Source organism: Sphaeramia orbicularis, chromosome 16, assembly GCF_902148855.1.
Source record: "Sphaeramia orbicularis chromosome 16, fSphaOr1.1, whole genome shotgun sequence".
Classification (NCBI taxonomy): domain Eukaryota; kingdom Metazoa; phylum Chordata; class Actinopteri; order Kurtiformes; family Apogonidae; genus Sphaeramia; species Sphaeramia orbicularis.
In genome coordinates this window covers 24,077,968-24,104,141 of record NC_043972.1, presented here as the reverse complement: position 1 = coordinate 24,104,141, position 26,174 = coordinate 24,077,968, and the positions used below count along the sequence as shown (strand labels likewise).

Below are 26,174 nucleotides of genomic sequence, written 5' to 3'. Positions count from 1 at the left end.
AGCAGCAAGCTATGAACAGCACAGCACTAAAGGCACTTTGTGATTCCATAATTCAGCTGACAGAAAATAAATAATCATTACACCATGGTCTTTATCATCTGTGCCCTGGATTCTTGAGCAGAAGCACTTCCTGAGACAAAAATACCATTTAAAGCATCTTTAAGCCGAGAAATGTTAGAAAGAATGTCAAAAAATAATCTTTAAATGTTCCAATTAATCTATAACCCCAAGCAATGCTTTTGAAATATAGATAGCGTTACCTCTCTCTGTGCTCTTATATTGTCTGTGTTCATGCTATTTTTCGGTTCTAAGCTTTGAAAATATTTCAGTATTAGGGAGCCAGTTGCCGTGCTATGTGAGATGATCGTTAATTATGTGAAATAGTTCAGTGGTTGAGGGTGCCAACCATGGACTGAAACATCTGTGGTTTGACTCTTGGTCTGTGTGACCTTTGCTGCATGTCATTCCCCATAACTCTGCCTTTGTTTCTTTTCTTCTCTCGAATGTCAACAATCAAACAAAGACACATGATGCTCAAAAACAGTTATTATCATTGCCTAGGAGGGTACCAGGAGATGTGAGTGCGATCGCATTTTAGCCGGAAAAGCAAACAGGTCATCAAAATAGAAGGTCTATAACAGTGTGATTTGATGGCAGGTGAATTCGGTCATTCAAAGCCAATGATCCTTGGGGTTTCTTGGATGTTCGCATTAAATTTCAACCCAATAGACAACTGCCAAGTATTAAAATATGCATACTAATGATAAAATTTTAGCTCAGAGGAGAAAATGTAAAAAAAAAAAAAAAAAAAAAAAAAAAAATCCATGACCTGAAGTGGAAGCGCCTCAGTAAGTTGGTACGGAACGATTCAATGACAACAAATCATTAAAACTTCCAACATATTAGCGCTCGTATCTTCTACAACATGGGTACAGCCATACAGTATGACTCATTTCCATGTGCCCTACAGGGATTTATAATTAACATTTCATCATCTTAATCAACGACTGCAACGTTAGTAATATCAGCCCATCAGTTAGGAATCAAATCTATAGGTTAAGAAAAAACCTCCTCCATAAATGACTGCATCTGCAGGGCAAACAGCGACTGAGTCACAAATCCTTCCAACTGTCAATCATCACACAGCAATTAACTCTAACTATATTAGGGAAATCAAACAGCAAGAGGTCAAAACAAACCAATCACCTGCTTGTTTTAGATTTCTTAAGGGGACCCCATAGTAGATTTCATCAAGTACTCTAAACCCCACAGATACACGTCAAAGCAGGGAGTAAAAACTGATTTTGACTGCACCAGTTGTAACACCAGGTAAAGAAAGATAGGGAAATATTTTCAGCAATAAAACATCCTCACCTCTGCAGAGTGGCACAGGAAAGTCCCACACCGACACGCCGGCTGCGTTGGTGACACAGGTGAGAAGTGAATGTCCATCCAGGACGTAACCCGTGACACATCTATAGCGAATCTTGTCACCGACGTTGAACTGAGTCCCATTCAGGATGCCTTTGGGTGGAACTCCAGGGTTTCCACATGAGCTGCTCCTCAGTTCTGTAAAATGGGAAGAGACAATACCTCCATTAAGAAAAATAATGTGGACAAATATTTTGAAGCCTTGTATGATGTTTTAAACAGGTATCTGCCCCAAATCATTCTAACATAGTTTTCCAGATCATAATTTTAATGTCCTCCAAGACACACTTTTTGATATGACATAGGAAAGAAGATAGACACTTTTAAAAAATACCATTGTACAAAATAAACTGAAGCACTACAAGAGCCATCACAGATACAATTATAGTCCACGCTAACCTTTATAGTGCTTATCAATACTGTTGTGCAAATAAAAATTAATCAATAGTATTTGTACTGTCCTCCTGTTCATCCATTGTATGTCCATATTATGAACATGGGAATAACACTTAGGCTTGGGTAGTGTGATGGCGTTTTTCTATAATTTTAGAAGAAAATTACAGCAATATGTAGATACAATCTGGGGCCCTGATAAGGTGGGGCAAACATGACAAATGCACGGGGCCCAGCATTTGTGGGGGGTCCGTAGAGCAGTGGAGGGGGTCCAATGGATATAGGCTAGAAGTTGTGAAAATTTGGTGTAAGATTCGCTGTATAAGAGAGACACAGAAGTCAAGAGTTGGACGTTGAAAGTACATTAAGGTTCAGTTTAGTTTCATGCTGGCGTAAGTGACGGCATGTATGGAACACACACACACACACCCCACCCCCCGGTGTGACTGACAGATCAACAAGATACTAAATTTTATGAAGGGTCCAAAGTGTTTACCTTTCATGAGGCCCACAATTGGTAGCAGCGCCCCTGTCTACAGTAATAGCTAAAAGAAAGCCCAAAAAGGATTCTGCTCATTGATAAGTTCAATACTATGTCCACAGGTAAATGAACAGGTGACAGCTCAGTGTTTTCTATTAACTACAGACCGGGAGGCTGCCACAGCTGAATACGTCTCAAAATACTTTCGCCAAAAGAGCATAAAAACACTGAGTTTTTGTCTCGGTAATGCATGCGTGTGTAAAACCAGGCTCATTACATGGACATCTGCAGCAGTACCTCATAAAATAATTCTTCATGAACTGTAGATCTTTGCTGCCTAAAATCATAATGACCACTGTATTTTCCAAATATACTACCTGCGGCCTTTATTTCACTCATCTGCAGAAGGTACCAGGCCTTTATTTGAAGGGGGCTTGTATTAGAGGCCTTTTTTTTCTTAGTGCTTATTTTTATTGGCTCATGTTTGCGATGTTAAAAGTACTGAGATGTACTTTTCTACGAAATAAATATACCCTTAATCATTTCAAAATAAAAGCTCACAGGTATTCCACTGTGTAAGAGGTGCCTTACATTTACATTACAGTTACATTACTTGATAAACACCAGAAATGTATCATTATTATTTTTACTCAACTTATATTAGAGACCTGGCTTGTCATTGACTCATGGTTCAGGTCTCTCATCAGGATGGTTTGGTATGTTATGTACTACTATGCTAGCAGCCTGGAGGCCAAATTCAAACACAAATTAATAATAAAAATTGACCAGTTGATTGTTTCACTATGGGCTAGTTCATACATTTAATGTGAAATGCTCAGAGCACCACATTATGTGTCATTCATCATTTTAGAACAAGTGGAATTAGACACCTGGAGGCTGCAGGAAAAGTAGCAGACTGTCAAAATACTGTTTGAGTAATGCAAACACTTTCATAGTTAAATATAGTGAAAAACTATTTTCTTTTGCATTGAATAATTGATGATATTTGTTTCACAGTACTAATCTATGATCAGTGTTGGGAGCAATGCATTACAAAAATAATGCATTACAGTTACAGATTACTTTTTGCTGTAATGCAGTAGTGTAAGGCATTGCTAATCAATTTTCAGTAACATTTTACATGGTGCATGTTCAATAGCAATTGCTTTACAACACACTTTTCGCTGATAATTTAATTGCTCAAATGACAAAACAAAAACAAAACAGCAGGACCGTGAGACCGTAAGGAATCAAAAATGCGGCCGGAAAGTTCTACTTCCTGTTCATGATCAGCCAGTAGGTGAAGATGGCAGAAGAAGTACATTCACAACATGGATGTATGCTCATTACTAACCCTAACCATGCTTTCTACTGTGTCATTTTTGATGAGAATCTGTATGTAACTCAAAAGTAATACAGGAGTCATGTGACACATTACAATTCTGAGACAATAATACTGTAAGGTAAGGAATTACTTTTAAATAACAGTAATACATAATCTGTAATGTATTACTGTTTGGAAGTAACTTACACAACGCTGTCCATGATAGGATGAGGTGTATGATGGTAGTCTAAAAAAATCAATGCTGTTGTACTTTACAACAAAAAAGTATTAATTATACATTAATCATACAGATATATACTATAAATAAGAAAACAAACCCAATTATTCTATTATCAGTTTGAAATGTAATCCTAGAGTAGCTTGAAAGAAGAATCAGTAATAATACAGTCTTGTACTCTTACTGGATATATTCTTAAATACATGATTGATAAGCAGTATCAGTTCAAAGTAATGGAATAAAGAAAATCTTAAAGATACCCATCCCTAATAGTCACACATTTAAGTTTGACAACAGAGTGGTGTAGATGTGAAGAAGGAAAAGTCAGGTATTGAATAATGTTTGCAGAGATTCCTTTTTTCAGTCTACCAAAACATCAAATCTTAGTTTTAATCTTGTATGACCTTGTTATTATTTCAAGCTTTCAGACACTGAGTTCCAACCTTTTTTTATTTCTTTTTTTTATTCTTGAGTTATGGTATGAAAGTCATTCCATGTACTGTATATCATCCACAAGAAACCAACTCTCAGGAAATTACCGCACATGCTGTAGTTTTATGCTCATGCTGTAACAGAGCCAAAGTGCTTCTGATCAGGACACAACTTGAAGAATGATTGATTGTGAAATTTTAGAGATCTACTGTAAGTTGTGATAAACAGGCTTGGAGGGCTGCTTGTTCCTGTAACTTTTGGCTGAATGAAGTCTTCCATTTATCTCCTGTATTAGACCTCCATAATTCAGATTCTGTCAGATTTCCCCTGTGCGTCAATGAGCACCAGATCAGTGAGGCATTTATTTCAAGCTACAGTAGACAAAGACCTTCTTTTTGCATCAGAAAGTCAAATATTGTTGCACATCTTGCAGATAACAGTCTAATTTCTTTTGTCCTTTTGGTAATTAACAACAGACTCATCCTCGCAACAGTGACTAATCAGAACTTTTGCAAAATTGCATGTATGAATCAGCGCATGTGAAAAAGTAGGCAGACTCATATCTTTAAATTAAAATCTTTTAGTAGTACTATCAAACAATTACAATTTTAATCAGATTAATCACAGGGTTGCTGTGGATTAATTTTGATTAATCATGATTAAATATAACTCATTTTTAATCTATACTAATCGTGTTTCATTCTGAATGAGTAAACAGACTGATGAAAGAAGGGAATATATAAGCACTTATATATGCACGTGTTTGTCGCAAGCCGGGCAACATGTTAGTGAAAGTGCTAACAGAATCCTTGACTGACATATGCTTTGCGTTAATGTGGTATTCTAAGTTGGAAACTCCTTCTTGCAGAGTGTGTATAACACTTTGTGTCAGTCAACTGTTCCATCTCAGTTTTTTTTTTTGTCCTCATATTTCTATCCCGAGGGCCAACATGCTGTTTAGTGTCTTCCATCTTTATGGGTTGGTTCTGCTGTCTGTCTCTATCAAATCAACTGACCATTTGTTCATGTGTGACGGTAACTCTACTTGGACAAACTGCCCCAAATGCGTTGGCAGAAACGTTCAGAGTCATTCTGTGCTGTAGATGAGTTAATTGCGTTAAAATTCTTAATCAGAGTAATCATGATGACGGATGATGGAACACAACTATTCTCCTCTGTAAATATTGTGTATATTGTGTGGGAGAGTGAGTGAATGAATGCCTCATATATAAATGCAACACTGGATTATCAAATTGTATGGTATGACCATTTTAAATGATGTATATTTTATATATATTATATTTTTATGCATGGTATGATTGTTTTAAATGATGTATATTTTATACTTGTACTGCAATGTTGTGGAAGAACCCAACAGGGGACTGACGTTGAGAATTAGCACTAGCTATAAACTGTATATGCATCACATCAGCTGCAAACTTGTAACTGTGTTTGAATGCATTGTCCCTGTCAAATGAATGAATGAATGAATTAATTAATTAATTAATTAATCCATGTTAGCACATTCATTTTAACAGCCCTACTTTAAATTAAACTTTAGTATTTTTGCATATTTAATACTGTACCAAACTGCAGTATTTCTGAATGATACAACAGAATAATTAAACAAACAGGTCAGATATTTTCTAAATCAACACCACTATTCATGGATAAATATTTAGTATAAACAAGAGTGTAACTTTTCTTTATATGGGCACAAACAGATATGATCAGTTATATTTTGATTAAAACAGAGACAAACAGTATATTTTAATCCTACACTTAAGACGCATAACAAGATTAGCGGGTAGCGATCAATATAACCTAATAAGTCTGGTGAGCTCCAAAGTTGAAAATAGCTGAAATTGCTGAAGTTCTTTCCGACCTACAGCTTGTGTCTGATCATGCATTCAAATGTAATTATTATTTTTAATATGTGCCATCTGTTCTTGACTAATTATTCCAACTGGCAAGTAAAAAAAAAAACCTATACTAAATTTCCCTTTCAAAACAGTTTGCTAGATGGGTATACGAATAGATGGTCTGGAAGAGAAAGATAAACAGAGGGATGAAAATGACAGCCTGGTTATTAAGTTGAAGTCATTGACAGACACAGATGTGAAGTCATGAAATCGATTACTACCTTAACTGGATTAAATTGTAAATGCTCACATACATGCATCTGTCATATGTATGATCTCTGATAACCGATTTAAACCCTCAGCTTCAACTGCCAGCTGTTCAGGAGCAAAATGAAATACTAAGAGACTGCGAAAAAAAACATAAATAAAAAAAAAAATTGTACAATAGTGACGACTGAAAAATGGTGCACGCACAGCACAGTCCTGCAATTCTACTTCATACCAACCCAGATTTATTATTTAAAAAGTCCAGATTATGCATAAACGGCTACATACATGACCAGAAACAGTACAATATCTGCTACTGTTTTTCAGCCCTTTGTGATTATTCACTCTGAACCACAGACTTCAATGAGGATGCATCCCCACATGGCACAGCGTGATCCCCGGCAACGTACAGCAAATATGTCTCAAAGGGAGTTATGTTGAGCCTGTGAAATTTAAATGCATTTGTTTGAAATATCACATTTATGGAGCTCAACAAAGTGTATCTAAACATATCAGAGGTAATCTAAATATTTAGAAACTGTCCGCAATAAGCTCCTACAGTCTGATCGAGATTACATCTGAATCCACTGTTCTATTGTACATTTAAAACTTTAGCTTCAATAAAATCTGCACGGATAGAGAATAACCAGATCACGAACATGGTGTACAACCACATATTATTCATACTCGTTCTTTCAGTCATACATCAATCCAATAACTATAATTTAACAGTTGAGAATGTGAAAAACCTCTGTTTGTCTCTTAGATTGTGAGACTCTTGGTGATTTTGAAAGGAAATAACATTATTCACTACAGAACTCACAAAACATAATCTAAACACCTAAATCTACAGTTCACAAAATGATCAATGTCAAGTGACTTAAAAAAAAAAAAAAAAAAAAAAAACCTCAACTCATAGTTAAAAATAATTCTCAAGTCTAAACAATAATGAAAAGATGCACAAAAATGTTACTATTTAGAACATTTTAGCTAATATTCAGTCTAAAATCACAAATGAAACTTGTAAAAATGTATGTATGTATGTATCTTTATTTAGGCGGGACAGTGCACATTAATGAACACATTTATACATTCCATTTCAGTTTAAACATGTAAATATGCTGGAGTTAGCGTAAGTGCTAATTTTCATCCGCAGTCCCCACTTATCTAAATCACAAATGACTGCACAAAAATACTGTTTCATATTGACATTGTACTGATTTTGTTCAAAAAATGTTAATTTACTACATAAAAGACATGGGATGTGACCTTGTGGTTACAAAGAAAGTTGGTTTTGATACTAATCTAATGTTCGTTACAAATTTTTGTGTGAACATTTAAAAGACAACTTAATTTTACTTGACTTTTTCACCGTCTCTACCCGCCAATTATTTCTTAATCTTTTTTCCAACCTTAAACATGCTAGTGCACTCTACTGGTCTAACTAAACTGTTGTGACTGAGAAATGTCAACAAACTCAAAAGTTCCACGACTCATAATTATTATTATTATTCATAACCAAAAGCAGCCTGTGCCCTGCGAACCTCAGCTTGCCCCTGAACAGAGCTCTAATTTCAGCTGCCAGATGTTGCTGGGGCATTGAACAGATTGGATTCAGTCAAATAAAAATGTGATAACATAAATTATTTTCTAGGAAGAAAACAGGATGATTTTTTCATTGATTTTTCAATAATTCTGCATTCTAGAGAAAACAATTAAATCTCCTTCCCACCACAAAAATCTTTCAGATTTTAAAACATATTTGTTTTTTTAAATTAATATTCATGATGTGCGTAGTTTATAAAATAATTAATTAAGAACAAAAATGCATATTAACACACCAATACCACCTTATACTAGTAAATTACAGGCATTCACTGCTATAATCATTACTTTCTGGCAACTGTTCTTCACAGAAGAACAAAAGAGTGTTTCTTTCTAAAGTTAATGTTTTGAGAAACTCACCCCAGGTCACTAATTAAAAAGTAATAGATGCATCCCTGCTTTAATTATACCAGCACTGACTCATTGCCCTTTGGTGTACAGAAAGTCATAACTAATGTCTCACACAGTTGTCATGATCCCTAAAATCATTCACATGTGTTGCAGATATTTGAAGCACTCAAGTGGTTAAAGCTACTCATTACAGGCAAAATAAAAACTATGTCTCAATTACAGTGAGCCACACACTGCAAATTAATGTGACACTTTGTAAAGAGGACTGCGGAACTGTCTGCACTTAACATTAAGTTAAGAAGAACTTCTACTTTTATGAGGGTTTGAAGAAACCCCTAAAGAAATCAATGTTTCAGATACAGTGTTAGCCCAAAGCCAACAAGTGTTGCTGTCTGGAGGACCCAAAATAAATTGTTGACTGAACCTTGGGAAAACAGCTGCTCCCAAGCACAAGGGGCTGATACTACAGCTAAATCTTGAGAAAACTTATACAAATATCACTTCAAGGTGGGCAAAATAAAGGCAAATAGTACTAAAGCAAAGCCACTGGAGTACCTTTACCCTCACAAAGCATGACCCAATCTACAAGATAGAAACAGGGCATACGGTGATTCAGTTTACACAGCAGATATTATTTATCATGCTACAGAGAACCTAATACAAACAACATTATGGACAGTGATTTTAATCAAGTCAAGATTCTCTGACTTTACTTGATTTCTTTCTAAAAACAGCAGTTCCAAATATTCATAAAAACATAAATAACATGCACACAAGTGTCAACATATATAAACTAGAGTCAATATTTAACAGTATTGGAATCTGTTATCATAACAAACATTTATGCTTTTCGCTTACGGTTATATATATAATAGAGGGAATGAGGCTGGTTTGCATTATCTCTCATCGCAGTAGTAACAAGTGAGTTATGTGAACTAGTAAATGAGGTAGTTGGGTGCGAGATTTCTCTGGGGCTGAGCTATTTATTTCGCCTGTATATCTAATGAATCTGTAGCCCTTTGAAGAGGATGGAAGTTTGACGGAGTGGCAGCATTTGTGCACACTCTTTCCCCACAGGAGATGCCTGTGTAGACTGCATGTCGGCTTTCTAGCTGTCTCTGTGGCTGGCTGCTGAGCAGGATTTTCATAGAGGCAGGGAAAAGAGCAACCGACTTAACCCATGTTTGATCGCCGAGAAGAGCAGCTGGCACACAACCCATGCCCATGCGCACACACACACACACACACACACACACAGAAATAGAAATACTGTTACATCCTGGACATTCAGCATTGAAAGAGAACAAATGAAATGATTTGGGGAGAAAAGATGAAATTATTTTTTATAGGTCAGCTGTCATTCAAAGACTTTTCCACAGAATGGGCAGGTTGATGTTGAATGGAAGCAGGATTTTATTGCAAATACACAATGTACACAACAGGAGAGAGACAGCATTGCATCCAGCTCAGTACCTGAACTATGCATACCAGCCACCTATCACTGAACCTCGGCAACACTATAGGCCATTGTTTGTCCATGTTGCAGAGGAACCCCTGTATCTTTTCACCCTCATAATTGGCGCGTAACCATTTAAGGTTAAAGTATTAAGGTGAGAGCGTGTTAGGAAAGGACGCAAATAAGTAATAAAATCTACAGAAAGTTGGAGCTGGCTAGCATTCCGGTATTCTTGACAAAAGATTGACAGGCAGCTGAGAAATTAGATTCCATCTGGCCGTGTCCTTTACTGTGTCCTTCATATGCATGCAGATTTAAATCCACTTAATTGCAGTCATGATTCAATCATCTCAGAGGGTCTACAAGCATCACATATTCAGCCATAAGAAAGAGCAGCAAATACATATTCATGTGTACATTGTAGCTAAGTGTATCAGCATAACAAAAAGGAAAGGTATACCACAGTGACAGTGACTGACTATGGTTTGCATTATGAATGTGTACACTGAATATTTGTGTTTTATATAAGTAAGTCCGAAGGGTCTCTGACTTGCTGAAAATAATGGAAATTTATGAAGACTGACGCGTTGTGCAGTTTGTGATGATGAAGATGATAAAGATGTCTGCAGTGTTATCATAAGCTGTGGAAGGTAACCCATCACAACTGACCAAAGATCAGTTATAATGATCAGTTATCTTATTATCTGTATCCTAGAGGGCAACATTTTTTAATGATTTACTCTGTAATAATTTACGACAGTGCCACCGTTCCATTTTCCAAACTAGGGTATTAAAGTTGCATTGTATCCAGTATTACAAATGCTACTTTTTTTTTTTTTTTTTTTAAAGTTGTTAGCATCATCATACCAAGGATTACATGGACGACAGCTGTAGAGTCATGTGTAAGTAATGACATACTATTAGATAGTTAATTATTCATGCTGTGCAGTAACACCAGGCTGTAGAAGAATAAATGACATGCATGAAAATCTAAGCTGTGCATGAAATTGTCTGATACTAGCACAGATCCTTAATGCCATGACTTTAGAAATGTAATAATTTAAAAATAAAACACAACTAAATTTACTCATACAAGGTTATATGCCTCCACTAACTAGTCAGGTAGGGGTTTACATCCATGTCTGTCCAGACTCTTGTAATATACTAAACCTAGAGTTAAAACATCAGAAATTTAATGAATGTAGCTAGCGAAATGGTAAAATTGCTTGTCACATACTTGTTTAATAATGCTGACTGTGAAAGAACATAAAATTGAAGCCATGATAGTTAATAATGTTTCACATATTAAAGTTGCTGCAAAGAAGCTACATGTTAGATGGAAGATGGAAGGTTCAAACCCAGAAGCACAGCAGTTACTTTTGAACTTACTTTGACATTGGCGAGCCCAAGGCTAGTTTACATCTTAGAATAGCATTTGTTGGATTCATGTGAAAATTCACAGTTAAAGATTCAAATTGTAATGACCTTAGAATTTTCATCTGACCCTTCACATCACTACAATAACTCTTTCCTCCTTTTCTTACTGCCAGCTCTTCAGGCTTTTAAGCGGCTATATGGCTTTTTTATGATTGAGAATAGTATGAAGCGGCTACTACGGTTGCTTTTCTATTTTCTATTGAGAAAACAAAAAAATCACACCCCAGTAGTAGTGATGTCACCTCTGGTAAGAAGAGAAATCTGTTGGAATGGCTACAGATGCATGTACTTCGAAATTCTGAGCCGTTGCTGATACCGATGTTTAGAATAAAAATTCTGCCTAAACTGCAATACTGATGTTACTATGTGTATTTTGTTTTTGGTATTCATTCCTCATTATACAAAAGGAACAAACAAGTAATAACACAGAATACCTTGAACTGTTTTAATGCCGTTCAGGTTTTTATCACATCGTCTCTCACTGAGCACAAATTCAATTGCTCAAATTTTGAAGCAAGCGCTAGTACAACAGGTAAACCATGATCACTACCACTGGTGAAATGACATAACAGTGACAATATTTCCAACGATACCAGTACTTAGCCTCTATGTCTGTGCATCCCAAGGAACATCTGTCATGTAACGTTATACACTAAGGCCCAATCACAATTCACCCCTTAGCCCACTACCCCCTTGAAATGGAGTTGCAAGGGGTAGGGGTTGAAACATTCCCCTACGAAATGGGACAACCCTTTGAGACCTGTTACGCCATCAGCAGTCATCGATGCCGCTATAAACAGATACAACAACTTTGTTTCCGAAAGAATTCCCCATGCCGTCAGTAGCTGTAACTGTCTCTGTTGCATGGGCTTTAGGCATCTTCTTATTAACCACAAACTGCAGAAATGTGGCCTATAATACTTAGAAATGGCATTAAATAGTTGATCAAATGATTAAGTCGTTTCCGTATTAAGAAAATACATACATTTGTGTGTTTGTTTCATCACACTGCTGCACTTTTTTGCTGTCTACATCTATCTTGCTGATGATTCGAACAGTATTATGGGAGATTTCTCATACCTCGCCCCATTTGTAGCGTGATCCTGAAAAATCTCTGCTTCGAGGCCGAACAGCACTCCCCTTTGCCCTTCCCCTCTAACTCATCAAGAATCGGGACACTCCTACCCCTTTCACATGAATGTGCAAAATGGAGGGGTAGGGGTAAAGGGGAGAGCCAAGGGGTGAAATGGGATTGGGCCTATATGCCTATATTACTTTTTAAAATGAGCTATGGGCAGATTTATGCCCTGAGTCACAAGCAACAGCCTCTACTGACTTGAATCAAACTGACATAAGATGAACCTTTTCAGGATGATAACCGTTGTGTTGTGCTAAAATGGCTTTGTATCTTTGTGAATCTTTGATCTGAAATAGGCTGTAAACTACTCAATGCAACCGAGTGACAAAAAGTGAGGACTACAGAATTCAAATCAGTTACTTGAGTCCAAGAGAATGTTTTATGTCTTTTGTGCCAAAAACGAAAAGATTTCCTCTAGGCATTCCAGAGACAAGAGAAGCTCATAAGAGTGGGACAGACAGACAACCTGAAAACATAATGCCTCCAGCCATAGCTGTCGCTGGCATAGGCATAAAAACACTTGGTATGTAAGAGAAGTATTTTACTTCAGCGCTGATAGAATGTTCTTAATTATTCTGACTGGAAAATATCCTTCATCATCCTAACACTTTTTTTTTAACTCTTCAGTGCTTAATAATGCTAAATGAAATGTGATTGAAGAGCACGCAGAAGAAAGATGTAGGCAGACACCCATGAACTAATTTGACCCAACCACCCACTGGAGAAACAGCAACGGACAGAGACCGCAAATGCACAGATGGGGAGGCGAGAGGTCCTGGACTGACCAGGGCTGGGGCAGGTGGGAGGGAGGTGCAGAGGGGGAATAGGACATGACGGAGGAGAGGAGGCGTGGATAGGGTCAGCCTGTTAGTGCAGAATGAGAACAGACTTGAAGGAAAGAAATAACAGAATGAAATAGTGAGTAGAACAGAAGAGCTGACAGACTGGTAGAAAACTGAAACTGGCAGAAAATTGAAGGAGAGAAGGAAGAAGAGACAAAAGTGAAATAATAATGAAGAAATGTGAGAATGAGTTAAGAGAAGTAGGGGGGGTTGGGTTTGGGGGATGGGGGATGGGGGGGGGGGTTTGGTCACAGAAGGACAGTTCATATTTAGACAGCTCCCTGCTGCACTCTGCTCTGCTTCAACACAGATAACTCGGTACATCCATTAGTTGAACTAATTCCCATCGCCATCTGCCATGCAATTTCACATGCACCTCTGGAGTCACAGAAAAGGTTCAGGACTTTAGGGGAAGGGATGTTGATTTGGAAAATATGAGATTAATTTGCTTAATTGAGGTACCTAATGTTTTCATAACTCAACAGTGTAAATCCTACAGGAAATCAAGAAGTGTGATCACAGTGAACTTCTACTGCAGATAATGTAGTTTTTCTCTAAAATAAAAAAAAAAATACACATATATAAAGAACAGGTAATGGAGAGTAGACATGGGAATTTTTAGCCCATTTTTGGGGGTGCTGAAGCACCCCTAAATTGATTCCCAGCTCCCCAAAAATATTTTAAGGTTGCTGAAATTTTCCTTTTTTCTTGTTTACTATATGTCCATTCTTAACATGCTAGAAAAATGTCAAAACCATATACAGTACATGGTTAAAACGTAATATTTTAACAGCAAGAATACAGCACCCCCCCACCCATCTTGTCTCGAAAATGGTTTGATCCACTCCATCCCTCCCCCCTTTCCCTGACTCGGACTCTGGGCTCCACCTATATAGAGCAGTGTGCAGGCACTGCCTTCTAGAGTTGGGTACAGTAGTTTAAGTACCTGGTTTAAACCAGGACATTCATTTACTTCTACCACTTAATACCAACACATTATTATCATCGCCAGTCCCTATTTTTGCTGCATCAAAACGTAGATCACTGTTTATGCTGTTAGGTGGGAGTTAGCTGATGTTTTTTCTACCTAGGAAATGTTCCATGTGGTTCAGTCCACCTCTGTCCTCTGTTTGAACTGGACTGAGAGAAGCTGCTGTTGTGTCTGTGCACATGTTCATATTTAAGACAAGGTGCTACTGTCTTTATCTGACTGGATAACTGATTGGATGCCCATTAACTCCTAGTGTGTGTGTGTGTGTGTGTGTGTGTGTGTGTGTGTGTGTGTGTGTGTGTGTGTGTGCGCACGCACGGACAGGAACATAAATAGTTTTGTTTTTTTTCTTAAAAAAAAAAAAAAAAAGCTAGATTCAGGTAAAATTGTCAGATCAGCTTGTGTAATCTCATTTTCCACAGCAACCAAATATTCTATTACAGTGATGTTGTAAGTTGGATAAATGTACCAGTTTATATCTCTTATTAGATATATAATACATTGTTTGGTTATTTGCCTTTTGGTTAAAGCACAAAGAAAGAGAGGAGAGCAGAGAGACACTTAACATATATACTGTTCTACAGTTTTTTAGAAATGATCTGCCTCAGAGATTAAATGTGCTAAATGTTATGTATTTTAATCAGATTAATTGGAAAACAAATGACAAAAGCGCTGGTTTGCTGATGTTTTGATGGTATATGATGAAGTGTTATTCCACATATATATATTGGTATATGTACATTTTTACAACAGATTTATAAATGTTCCACTGATAGAACCTGTAAAGTGAATGTACTGTGATGTGCAGACAGTGTTTTGAAGTAGATCTGACACTAATATTCCTCTGGAGTTAAACCCATTATGTATATACCCATATATGTATACGGTGAGGAACTGCTGTATCAAAATGGAGGATTGTCTTCAACCAGAAATTAGGGTTAAGGTATATTTCTGTAATGATTCCAATCCATTCCTCTTTTACTATGGCTTAGCATTTAAATAACTTTTATCAGATTTGATGGTTTAGTCAAAGAGTTTCTCAGACCCAAAAAATGTTATGCTTTTCTTTCACAAATGTGGGAACGATGGTCCAAAATTGTACAAAACAGTGAAATTTCTCTTGCCTGGCCAGCCAGCACTCTGGGTGTTCAGCACCCCTAAACCTTTGATCCTCGAATCGCCCCTGAGAGTAGATCTGTAAATGTCTATTCTATTTCTAATGACAGCAAAAAGTAAAGACCACTTACCTTCATAAGTGACCTTAAATCCATGAGCGCTTACTGCAAAATCACTTGTAAGCCTCAGAGAAAAAATGGAGCCGGAACTGGTAACAGGCGGAGGGATGGTAAATCCTGTTAACCTACAGATAAGAGAAAGAGACCACAATAATGAAGGTATGCTTCAATTTATATCACCACATTTATATTGTAATAACCGTAAAAAACACATTTTGCAGTTCTAGTATTAGCCTAATTAACCAGAGGATTATTATATTGAAATCTATACGATGACATTTTTAGAAAAGATCTGTTGTAAATTATTGAATTATCTGTGTGGCAAAGAGCTTTTCTACCTCCACATGCTAAAGGCAAATGAAGTCCCCACTAGTGGAATTTACCAGCCCCTTTTGTGATCGCACGTATTCACTATTTAGCCTTTTTAAGCCATTTGGCCTTTTTTTCTTTCTTAATTTGGATGATTTCAAATACACTCTTAAAAAGTTATGGGGCAGAAACCAAAACTGTACCTGGACCGCTGAGCAGCTATCATTTTTGTATTTAGATTAGATAGGCCACCAGGTGAAGAGGCTATAAATTTAGATTATAAATTCATAAATTCTTTTTGAGATGTGAGCACTAAAATGCAACAATGCACAATACCATACACCAAAGTGAATTATCACAGAACATAATGAGTGCTGAAAGACCTCAAACCTCTCACGAGCAGTGACTGTGCACCGTAGCATTTTGTGTCTAATAAAACTGAGCTACTCTGAGAATTGTGATGCAATTTGTCCACCAATAATATACGGGTACTATACAATCAAAACCCACGTGAGAACCTTTTCTATTGTTGGATGGTGTTTGAGGTCTGGCAGCTGCATTGTAACAGACTGCTTCATTACTGCATTTCAAATTAGGTGCAGATCCAAACAAATCCATTTACTTTCACGACGTCGTAAACAAGATGTGTTGCAGACCATTCCACAGCGGCAGCTGCTGATGTTGTATCGACCTTCCACTGCTGTAAGCTAGGCCATGCAGCATGAACAGAACTTGTGGATGAAACAAAATGTCTTATTCTCTTTGCCATCTTGTTTTCTCTTGTTATTTCCTATTGCTAGTTTTGGTGTTGTTTTTGTGGCTGAACCGCTGCTTGACAATATGTCTGGTGAATAATGTCTGTAGGCTAAACCTGAAAAAAACAGAAATTCCCTCAGCGGTGGCAAGGAAGAGGACGCTGTATTTACAGCTTCAATAGAGTTTCCAATTACAGCACTGTGAACTGTGCTGGTCCTTGCAGTAAATAATTACCCTTTGTTGCAGGTACTGCACAGCATGCCGAGATACAGCTAAAAGTCAATTGCTGCATGATGTGGATTTGGTTATATTCACAGGGAACCATAACTTAATGTGGCCTTTTTAGGAGCTTAATCATAAACACAAAAGAGCCCTCTAATGAGTTTGCATGTTATCATCCTGAGACTGAAGTGGAGACAAGCTCCTGCGTTACTAGAACATCTTCGATGGAGTGCAATGAAAGCAGCAAAACTTTTAAGCAACAAATGAGGTTGGTTACTGAAGTATACAAGTATTATAGGCAATCTTGGTAATCTCACATTCAGGTAAGTCATCGTCAACTTCAGTAAAAATAAAGAAAAATAAAATGAAAGGCAACTGACCAAAACATCTACAGTGGCACAGTTGTTGAAGTATAATGAAATCATTCTCATCCTTATTGCAGTTCTGGATGTATAGTTACATCAGTCAAATAAAAGTGTGACCCTCACATTTTCACCCTGCCTTACTCTCGGCTGCTGTGGTAACTAGGGAGGCTTTCTTTTCAGCCTCAGATCTATCTCAATGCCTTCCAAACAGGAGGACAGGGGTGATGGGGTCTACAGTGCCATTTCCATGTGGGAGTTATACATGTTCAGTGAATCACAATACGATGGCAAGCTGTGTAGTCTTTGGAATAACCCTCCTCACCACATGTCTGGAGTGGGGGGTTCCATGTGGGAAGTAATTGCTGGCTGAGCATAACAGGAAAAGGGGGAAGAATCAATGGCTGCAAAGTGCACGTTACACAGTGCTTAGTGGTCCCCGTCAGGATAAGTGCAGTGCAGCTGACAATAAATCTCTGTCTCTGCTATAGTATATTTACAGACATGGGGCAAATAAACAATTATTATGGTCATTAAACAAAAAAAATTGAGCCAAGTCTATGTTGTTTTGCAGTACAAACTAAAATGGCGGTCGGTAGACAGATGAAAAGAAAAGGTGCTGCTATGGCAACATGTAATACAGGGAGACAAGGATGAGAGAGAAAACAAATGCAAATGTGTGCAAAAACAAATGCATTCTGAAAACATAATCATGTTGAGATAACGTCCAATGAGCTAAAGCCTATAGGTGCTCTTTTTGGTCTTCTGAAGTCACCTGCGTATCTGAATTTAATAATATTCAAAGTGGATAAAATGCTGTAGAAAAGCCTCTGCCGCCAAATTCATGTCTGAAGCCTCATCAAACTAAATCCTTTCCGAGACTATGCCGCTGTCATCATGGCACACAATAACAAGGGAATGAAGAGGTCATGGGGTTAGCGTACGTGTGGGGAACGCACAAGTCTATTAGTGAGAAGGATAAAGAAGGGACAATATAGACTGAGTTAGTTGAATTAAAGTCCTGTTGGGCCTTTTGAATGATTCAGACTAGTCATTTTCTAGGTTGTACTGGTCATGATGCTACAGAAATACAATAAATGTCAAACAAAGCCTGAGCAATTTCCTTAAATAAAAGACATGAAACGAAGACAGACATGAAAACTCACTCTGAATTGATCTTGTACTTGTACTTGTGTGATGCACGTAGGAGGAGCATTATTATTTAATGTAAAGAAGAGGGCAATTTGACATTTTGACAGCACTTTATCGGGGTATTTGTTGAATGTAAGTGCGTTTGTTCAAACAGAACACACTGTGACCTTGGTTTGTTGCTAACAAAAAGTAGAAAAATCATCTGGCAAACACTGCTGCTTGTTGCTTAGGCAACACAAGAAGCAGGTGAATGGTTGGAAAATGTCATTAACAAATAAATACCATGGGACCTGATATGTCCACAGACACAACAAGCCCATAACTGAACTATCAGACATGAATCTGCAGACTAAATCACATTTCCATTAAGACCTTTAAAAAAGAAAGACATCCTAATTACTGGATTAAGCCTTAATCTGAATTTGGGAGGCAGGCCAAACTCATTTGGGAACACTCATTTTCCTGAAACAATGAAGAAAAAATAAGTTTAATAAAGGAACGGGCACTGTAATTAGATTTCTCATAGCAGCTTTAAGAACAGAAATCAGATTTTTAACTTCTCAAGAATATTTGGCAATTAAAACACCTGGCAACCTGACAACAACTAGCATTTAAATTACAGTTAATTACAACTCACTGTAAATGCATTTGCTGGTTCATTGGAATATGGATTGAACTGGAGGGAAAGTTCATTCCAATGCAGAACAACAGAACGACTAGGGCTGGATAGTATACACAAAAGAAAATGAAATGTATCTTGACACATACTGTGACTGAATGGTACAATATACTACAGAATGTCTCCACATTTTTTTTAGATGGTTAAATATTTCACCTGTCATAACACTTGTCTATGAAACTAAAGGTTGAAGTACCTGACAAATATAGAGCTTATCAAGAGCAGATCTTGAGTATCTGAAAGAAAGTGCTTTCATTAACTCCAATAATGTGACAGGTTGAGAACACAATGCAAATGGAATGCAAAGTGTTTAAACACAAAGAGGACAGGTCTAATTATTCTGAAATTGCTTTGAAAGGATATGAAAATGTAGCCTGAGTCACAGATATGAAAATGGTACAGAATAATAAAAGAACTGTCGATTATATGCATTATTTTAAATCAATCAATCAATCTTTATTTATATAGCACTTCTCATACAGTGAGGGTGTAGCACAAAGTGCTTAACATATAAGTTTAAAAATCAGTACCCCCCCCTCCCCACACACACACACACACACACACACACACACACACACACACACACACACACACACACACACACAAGCACACATACACTTAAAAAGACTGAAAAAAGACTGACTGAGCACGAGAGGACCTAAAAGATGAGGCGCTGTCTCAGGGAGCCCTCCGCACCAGGAGGTGGCCACCGACCCCAGCAACCCGGCACCACCGACACAGTGCCGCATCCTGACCAGTGGGAGAGGGCCAGAACTGTCACCGCATCGTGGCAGCAGGGACCCCCACCCACCAGGAAGGAGCAGACCCCAAAGGCCCAATGTGTAAGATTTAGAGACCTCTAGCAGTGATGTTTCAGACCTCATCCACACTCACACATGGTAGATGATAGTAATGCACTTTACAGACCATAAAATTAATGCTACAGGCAGCCCATGCAAAACTGCATTTATTAATGAATTTCTATTTTATTAGCAATTTATATACTTTACTAAGTTTTGCAGAGACCAAGCCACAATACATGAGTATATTTAACTGATTTAGATTTACAGAAGTTCAGATTCACTAAATATTTCACACAAATTAACCTAGACTTAGATTTTATTAATAATTACAGTTGGGCCATTCTCGTAGGTTCATGAGGTGCTTCATAATCTCAAGCTTGAGAAACTCAGGTTTACACTAAAAGGCTCTGTGAAATAATTCCATGTTACTTGGGATCCTTTTTTTGAACTACATACATTCGCTGGACCTTTCCTTGGAGTTGGAGGATTGATATGTGTACTTATTTATTTATTTTTTGCTATTTATTTTATTTAATGTTATTTATTCATTTTTAATTCATATATATTTATGTGTATATGAGGGTATTTGTATAGACTTCTTTTTTCCTTATTTATTTTAATTTTTCTTATTTGCCTGCTTTTTTTCTTTTCTTACTTTTGGTTGAATTGTTTTCCTTAACTATTTCTTTGTCTTTTGTTTTGGTTTTGAGTGGTTGGCCATGGGTGATGGGTGAGTTGACATTCAGGTGTGGCAGTCAATGTTTGTTCTATATTTTTGTAGGCCATGCTGTGCATCACTCTGTCTAAAATGTTCAAAATGTTCTATAAATTACGTAAAAAATAAAATAAAATAAAATAAAATAAAATAAAATAAAATAAACAAAAAAAATACTAATAATAATTAAGTAAGTAAGTAAGTGAGTAAGTAAATTTTATTTATAGAGCACTTTTCACAGACAGAGTCACAAAGTGCTTTACCAATTCAAATCAGAATCAAATTATATAATTACTAATTATAATAATTATAGTTGATAACAATAATTATAGTTGAGCGATACATATAAATTCATTTCATTAATTCAAGATTTTTGCTTTTTGAACAATGGGAACTGTTCATTTCTTCAAACACAGTGGTGGCTGCAAAAGTTCAGTCTATAGTGGTCAGTCGCTACCCTGGGAAAACCAAGGCATGTGTCAGGTCTAATGAAGAGAAAATATAGTGGTGAGAAATGATAGTCCTCTAACCAACGACCAATTACACACACACAGGTCTTGATATGTGGGATTACTGAAGGTGTTACAAAGAAGTAAGTGCACATGTCCGACGAACTGGTCATTATACTGAAATAAACTGGATGTTGCAGAGCCTGAAGCAGGTACGAGAGAAGAGACAAATTAACATCAACAACATGTATTAACAGTTAAGCCAATGTCTGTAACATGCTGATAAATTAAGTGGGTCTTCCTGGCACGCAGACACGGATACAAGAATATGTTTTACACTGATTATAACACGTGCAGTTACTTCAGCAGAGCATTACTGGTGCCACATGGTCAAATGATTACAGCTACAATGCAAAACTCAATGTAGAATATACTGTAAAAGGGTAGATGTTAAGGGGTTAAACTCAGGTTTTTTGTGATTGCTGTTAAAAAATATATATGTCTCTGAATTCTGAAAAAAAAATCCATTAAATCATCAATCTTCCATCATATTGAAAAAACAGATTTAATTATTTGGCAAGCTCTCACTACAATTCAACCCCTATTTTCATGAGACCAGTACTACCTCTGGACCTCCAGCAATTTGTAATAATTACAGTGATCGTTTTTGATCTCTATCCCCAGCAAATATGCCACATCTGTAATTTTTTTGGGTAAAAATTCTGCAAATTACTGACCCTATTTTATGAAAAAATAGATTTAAAAAAAAGAGAGAGATCCTGTGATGATATTAGTCCTATGCAAATCAACATCTCTGTGAAATATCTTTCCTCTGCATATTTATTCAGTCTACATCCTGGTTATAGATGATGGAGCCTGTATAATATTGTGTAACTTTATCTCTGATAGTTGGAGAGATTTTCATTTATGGTTTAAATAATATTTCCCTACCTATGATTTCCAGAAGTGACAAAATCAGATGGAAATTCACAAATGATTGAAATCACTAACTTTAAAATGAGCCCATTTCCACAAGTGGTTCATTATTACACTCAACTTAATATATATATATAATTAGATTTTTCCCAAATGAACTGGTTAAATTTTAATTTATAAATGAATTAAATATGTTAAATTCAACTTAATATGTTGAAATTTTCTTCGGCCCATTTTATTCAAGTCAATGTTTTTATTCACTAACTGTCCTGTAATTCAGTATCCCTTTTTACAGCTCTTTTAAAAGAGTTTGGAGCACTTCTGTTTGAGGTTACATTTAAGAAAAAAAAAAAAAAAAAAAAACATACAAAGCCACTCTAGGTAGATGGGCAACTACATTTATCTCCTCTGTGGGCTTGGAGACAGCAGGTGTCTCGGCCACTACAGTAACCCTCCATTTGTGGATCAAAGTAACAGCAGAGCACCTGGGCACCTCACAACAATGATTGTCTGGACAGATGCAAGCTTTCCTTCCACCTGAACACACTACATCAGCCCTGAAGGTATCTGTCAGACAACCCCTCCATCTGATTAGTGTGTCACCAAGTAGAGACAAAAAGAAACGGCTCTGTGTTACTTTCTGTTTCTTGTTGCATAAGGTTACTCCTATTTACTGCTTTGATTTCTTTCCTCCTGACTTGTGATTCACAGTTTGAGTTGTTTTGCCTCTGTACCTTTGTTTGTTTCTGCCCACCTTTTCTTGTTGCTACACTGCTCTTAACCTCTTTATGTCTCCAGGGAAAGAAACCAAAAGAACAAAGACAGGCAGAGGGGGAAAGACCTTATGTGCATGCTCTGATCTTACCTAGTAATCTTACCAATTAAACTTCCACCACCTGCTTTTAGTTGGTTAGAAACTGAACTAAACAAAGTAAAGCCTTGTTCACAGTGTTAAGTGCTACAGTAAATAATGGTTTTCTACAATACGAAAGAAAAAAAAAACAAAAAACACTAAGGCTGTTGAATAGACCTATTTTGCACTGACATGTCCCAACTCATACCAGCAGACACTGACATTTCATTTTAATAATGATAGATGTAAAGGTCAAACCATCCTATCAATTAGTGAAGACAGAAAAAAAATGCATGTCTTTAATTGCAAAGGGAAATGTAATATGGGCAAAGCCGAGTGAATGGTCGGAAAGTTAATATCCTTCTCTATCTCTGTCTAATGTGTCATCTTTGTACATTGCTATAGTTTCATCTTACAAAGTATCATACATCTGCGGGTAATTCTCCAGGTGAGAATAGAAGGGTGTCAAACATTAGAACAATTACCACAACTCAAAAGGTTTTATTTTCACATATGCAGTGATAAATCTGTAATTAAGCTATATGTATTAGGTACAATGCCCTCTGTGCATTTGGGTGAGGTCAGCTCTGCTATGATTAGGTTGGAGTTGGAGTTTTGTGGCAGTTCCCAAATGACGTTTTCCCTATTTCTACCTTTCTTAATTGATTTATCACCAATTTTTTAATATTATCCTCTCTATTTTAGCATTTTTTGGTGTAAATCATGTATTTTCCTATATTTAATTCACAGATCATGTAGATATTCATGAAAAGTCACAGCAAATTCAAAGTTAATTATATCAAAACAGATCAAAATGAAGAAAAAGTTAGCTTTTTCAGCAAAGATATTCCTAACTGAATGTATTAACAAGTGTGTCCATCCACTGTCACTGATCAAACTCCATGGATTTTACTGGTGAATCAATGTTGTAGAAGATGATGGTGTTTCCATGTTCACTACAGAGCCTCTGAATGTCCAAATGGGTCATATCTGATGACCATGAAAAGATGGCAAACTGCATTTTACACCAATTATTTACTTGCACTGATAGGATTAGTGGATCAACAGGTATTAAACTGTTTATGTCAGAAGATGGTTTGTGTCACCAGTGGCTGTTTGGGTCTCTATGGGTTAACCCAGTCTGAAACAGACCCACAGACCCATTCAGTCATTACACAAATACTGTGTGACTCTTCATGCAGAAGAGTTATTATTCACAAAATTAACAAACCTTAAGACTAAACCTAATATTCAACTGACCTGCCTCTAACTTGAGAAAAGTATGTCAACAAAATTGCTTGCAACAGTTATTTCTTTAAAGGAGTAATATTTCGGTTTTTTTATGCATTTTAAAACATTTTCTTGTGGTGTGCATAAACTGTAAATGCTATGCTTGGGTCTGAATTCTTCATTAATTAAATTCCACAGGTCCATCTTCAACCCTATTTCTGAGTAATGACACAAAAAAGTTTGTTTTGAAAGTTCCCTTTAAATGCACATGAGCCACTTCACACCCCAGCCCCTCCAGGTTGTTGGCTGAGCTGCTCTGTCCCGTTCAACCAACGACTGAACATTTTAGGTAATCAGCTCGAAGTTTGGACATATTTTCCGTTTTTACTACAACCGCTGCTGTTGACAAACAATTATAGCGTACTCTGACAAATGTTCGTCAGATGTCTTGACCTTGTATGTGCAGATGTCTTGACGTAACTAGTTCCCCCCAAACCCTTTAAATGTGAAATTCTGTACTGTCTGTTGTTTTGTTCTTCTCAGTCTTTCTGAAACAACCCACTGCACTTGGATGAGTTGCGGCCAATTCTGTATACCAGTATCTGATATGACACTAGCAAGCAGGCAATTTTACTGCATAGCATTTTCTGCACTTCGTTCTTTGTGCAAGAACAGACAATGGAGATAGCCACTTGACACAAGTGGAACCACTTGTCCCATGGCTGTTCAGGTTTGAGATTTTATCACAGAACATAGCAAGAGAGCAGCAAAAGGCAGAACACATGGGTCACAGTTTTCCATTCAATCATGTAAAACTGTGTGTGCTAGCTGAAAAATGACTCCGGGTTTAAGGAAGGCACAGTATGGAAACAAATTTCAGGCTTAATTGAATTTGCTATTATTTGTTATTTTTACATTTATGTCAGCTAAAAAAACATTACAAATCACTATGACTCATGCATGCAATGTATCCTATGGTGACTACTACACTGGCCAAGTGTACACTATTCATAGTCTAAGCCACTAGCTCAGTAACACAATAAATAATTTGTAAACTGTTTCTTACAAAGTACAATGCAGTATAATTCCAAGCACAGATTTTATTTGCTTTGCTGAAGGATGTGCTGATCAGTTGTTTCATAAATCACAGGCAAGTTGTCCATGTAGGGAGTCCTATAACTAAAACAAAAAATGTATACCAGAGTATCTCAAAGCAGGCCCTTTCTGTTACTCAGCAAAAACCAAACATTCACAACCAGGGTTTCTGACTCAATATGAGATTATGTGACCCATCACAAAGATGAGCAAGTCTAGAGCCAGACATTTGTTCATAGTAAGAAGAAACTAACACGGATACAAGGAATTTAAAATATAATACAGGCGAAAAACAACACATATTCATTAATGTGGCTTGGATGGTATGGTATCAAAGATGAGACTTATTTATTCAGGTGAACATTGGCATTGTTAAACAGTCTGAGAAAAAGTAAAAAGCAAATAAATGCACTTTAAAGCAGATTAGAATGTTAGCAATTCAATCACTTTAGTGCTTTTATCACACTCTCTTCTAAGACTATATTTGTCTATATAACAAAAGAAAGTCAAATGGTTTATTTAATGGTTCGCTATCTCAGACCGTTTTTTTTTTTTTTCTTTTACTGCTCCTTTCCTTTTTCTATCCACACACAAAGGTGCTTGGAATCTTCTACAACAATTGCATCACCCATCAAGATTTACCCCAGCAAAAAGTAAACCTCCTTCATGATACTAAAAAAAATCCTCCTAGAAGTTGCCTCACTAACCCCTTAATCCTGCTTTGTGATACAGACCCCAGGTTTCATGTAAAACTTCAGCCGAGGAGGTTATGTGATCATCCCCGTTTGTCAGACCTTTATCACCATGGTAACAGTGAGTCAGTGGCATTAACAACAAAAGATGGGAAAACATAGTCTGTTAACAATTTAGTAATATTGTCGAGTAAAAGAAGAGTGTGCGTTTTAGATTTCAACTTATGAATTAGGGTCACAGTTGGACATTAATGATTCACAGTAATAAAAACCTGATCATCAAAAGGATTATAAACCAATCAGTCATAACCTTCTGACCACTGACAGGAGAAGTGGTAATAGTATTGATTATTTCAGTACATAGCGTTATACTATATTAGGCAGCAAGAGAACATTTAGTCCTTGAAGCTGATTTGTTGGAAGCAGCAAAATGAACAA

At 36.8% G+C, this 26,174-nt stretch overlaps 1 protein-coding gene across 1 annotated transcript in view; it reads right to left on the bottom strand.

The window, feature by feature from the left end:
• Positions 1-26,174, bottom strand: part of LOC115435868 (CUB and sushi domain-containing protein 3-like) — a 296,702-nt gene that overhangs the window by 227,642 nt on the left and 42,886 nt on the right. The window contains 2 exon segments of the mRNA XM_030158480.1: positions 1,375-1,569; positions 15,496-15,608. Coding sequence (XP_030014340.1) covers positions 1,375-1,569; positions 15,496-15,608 — 308 coding nt within the window.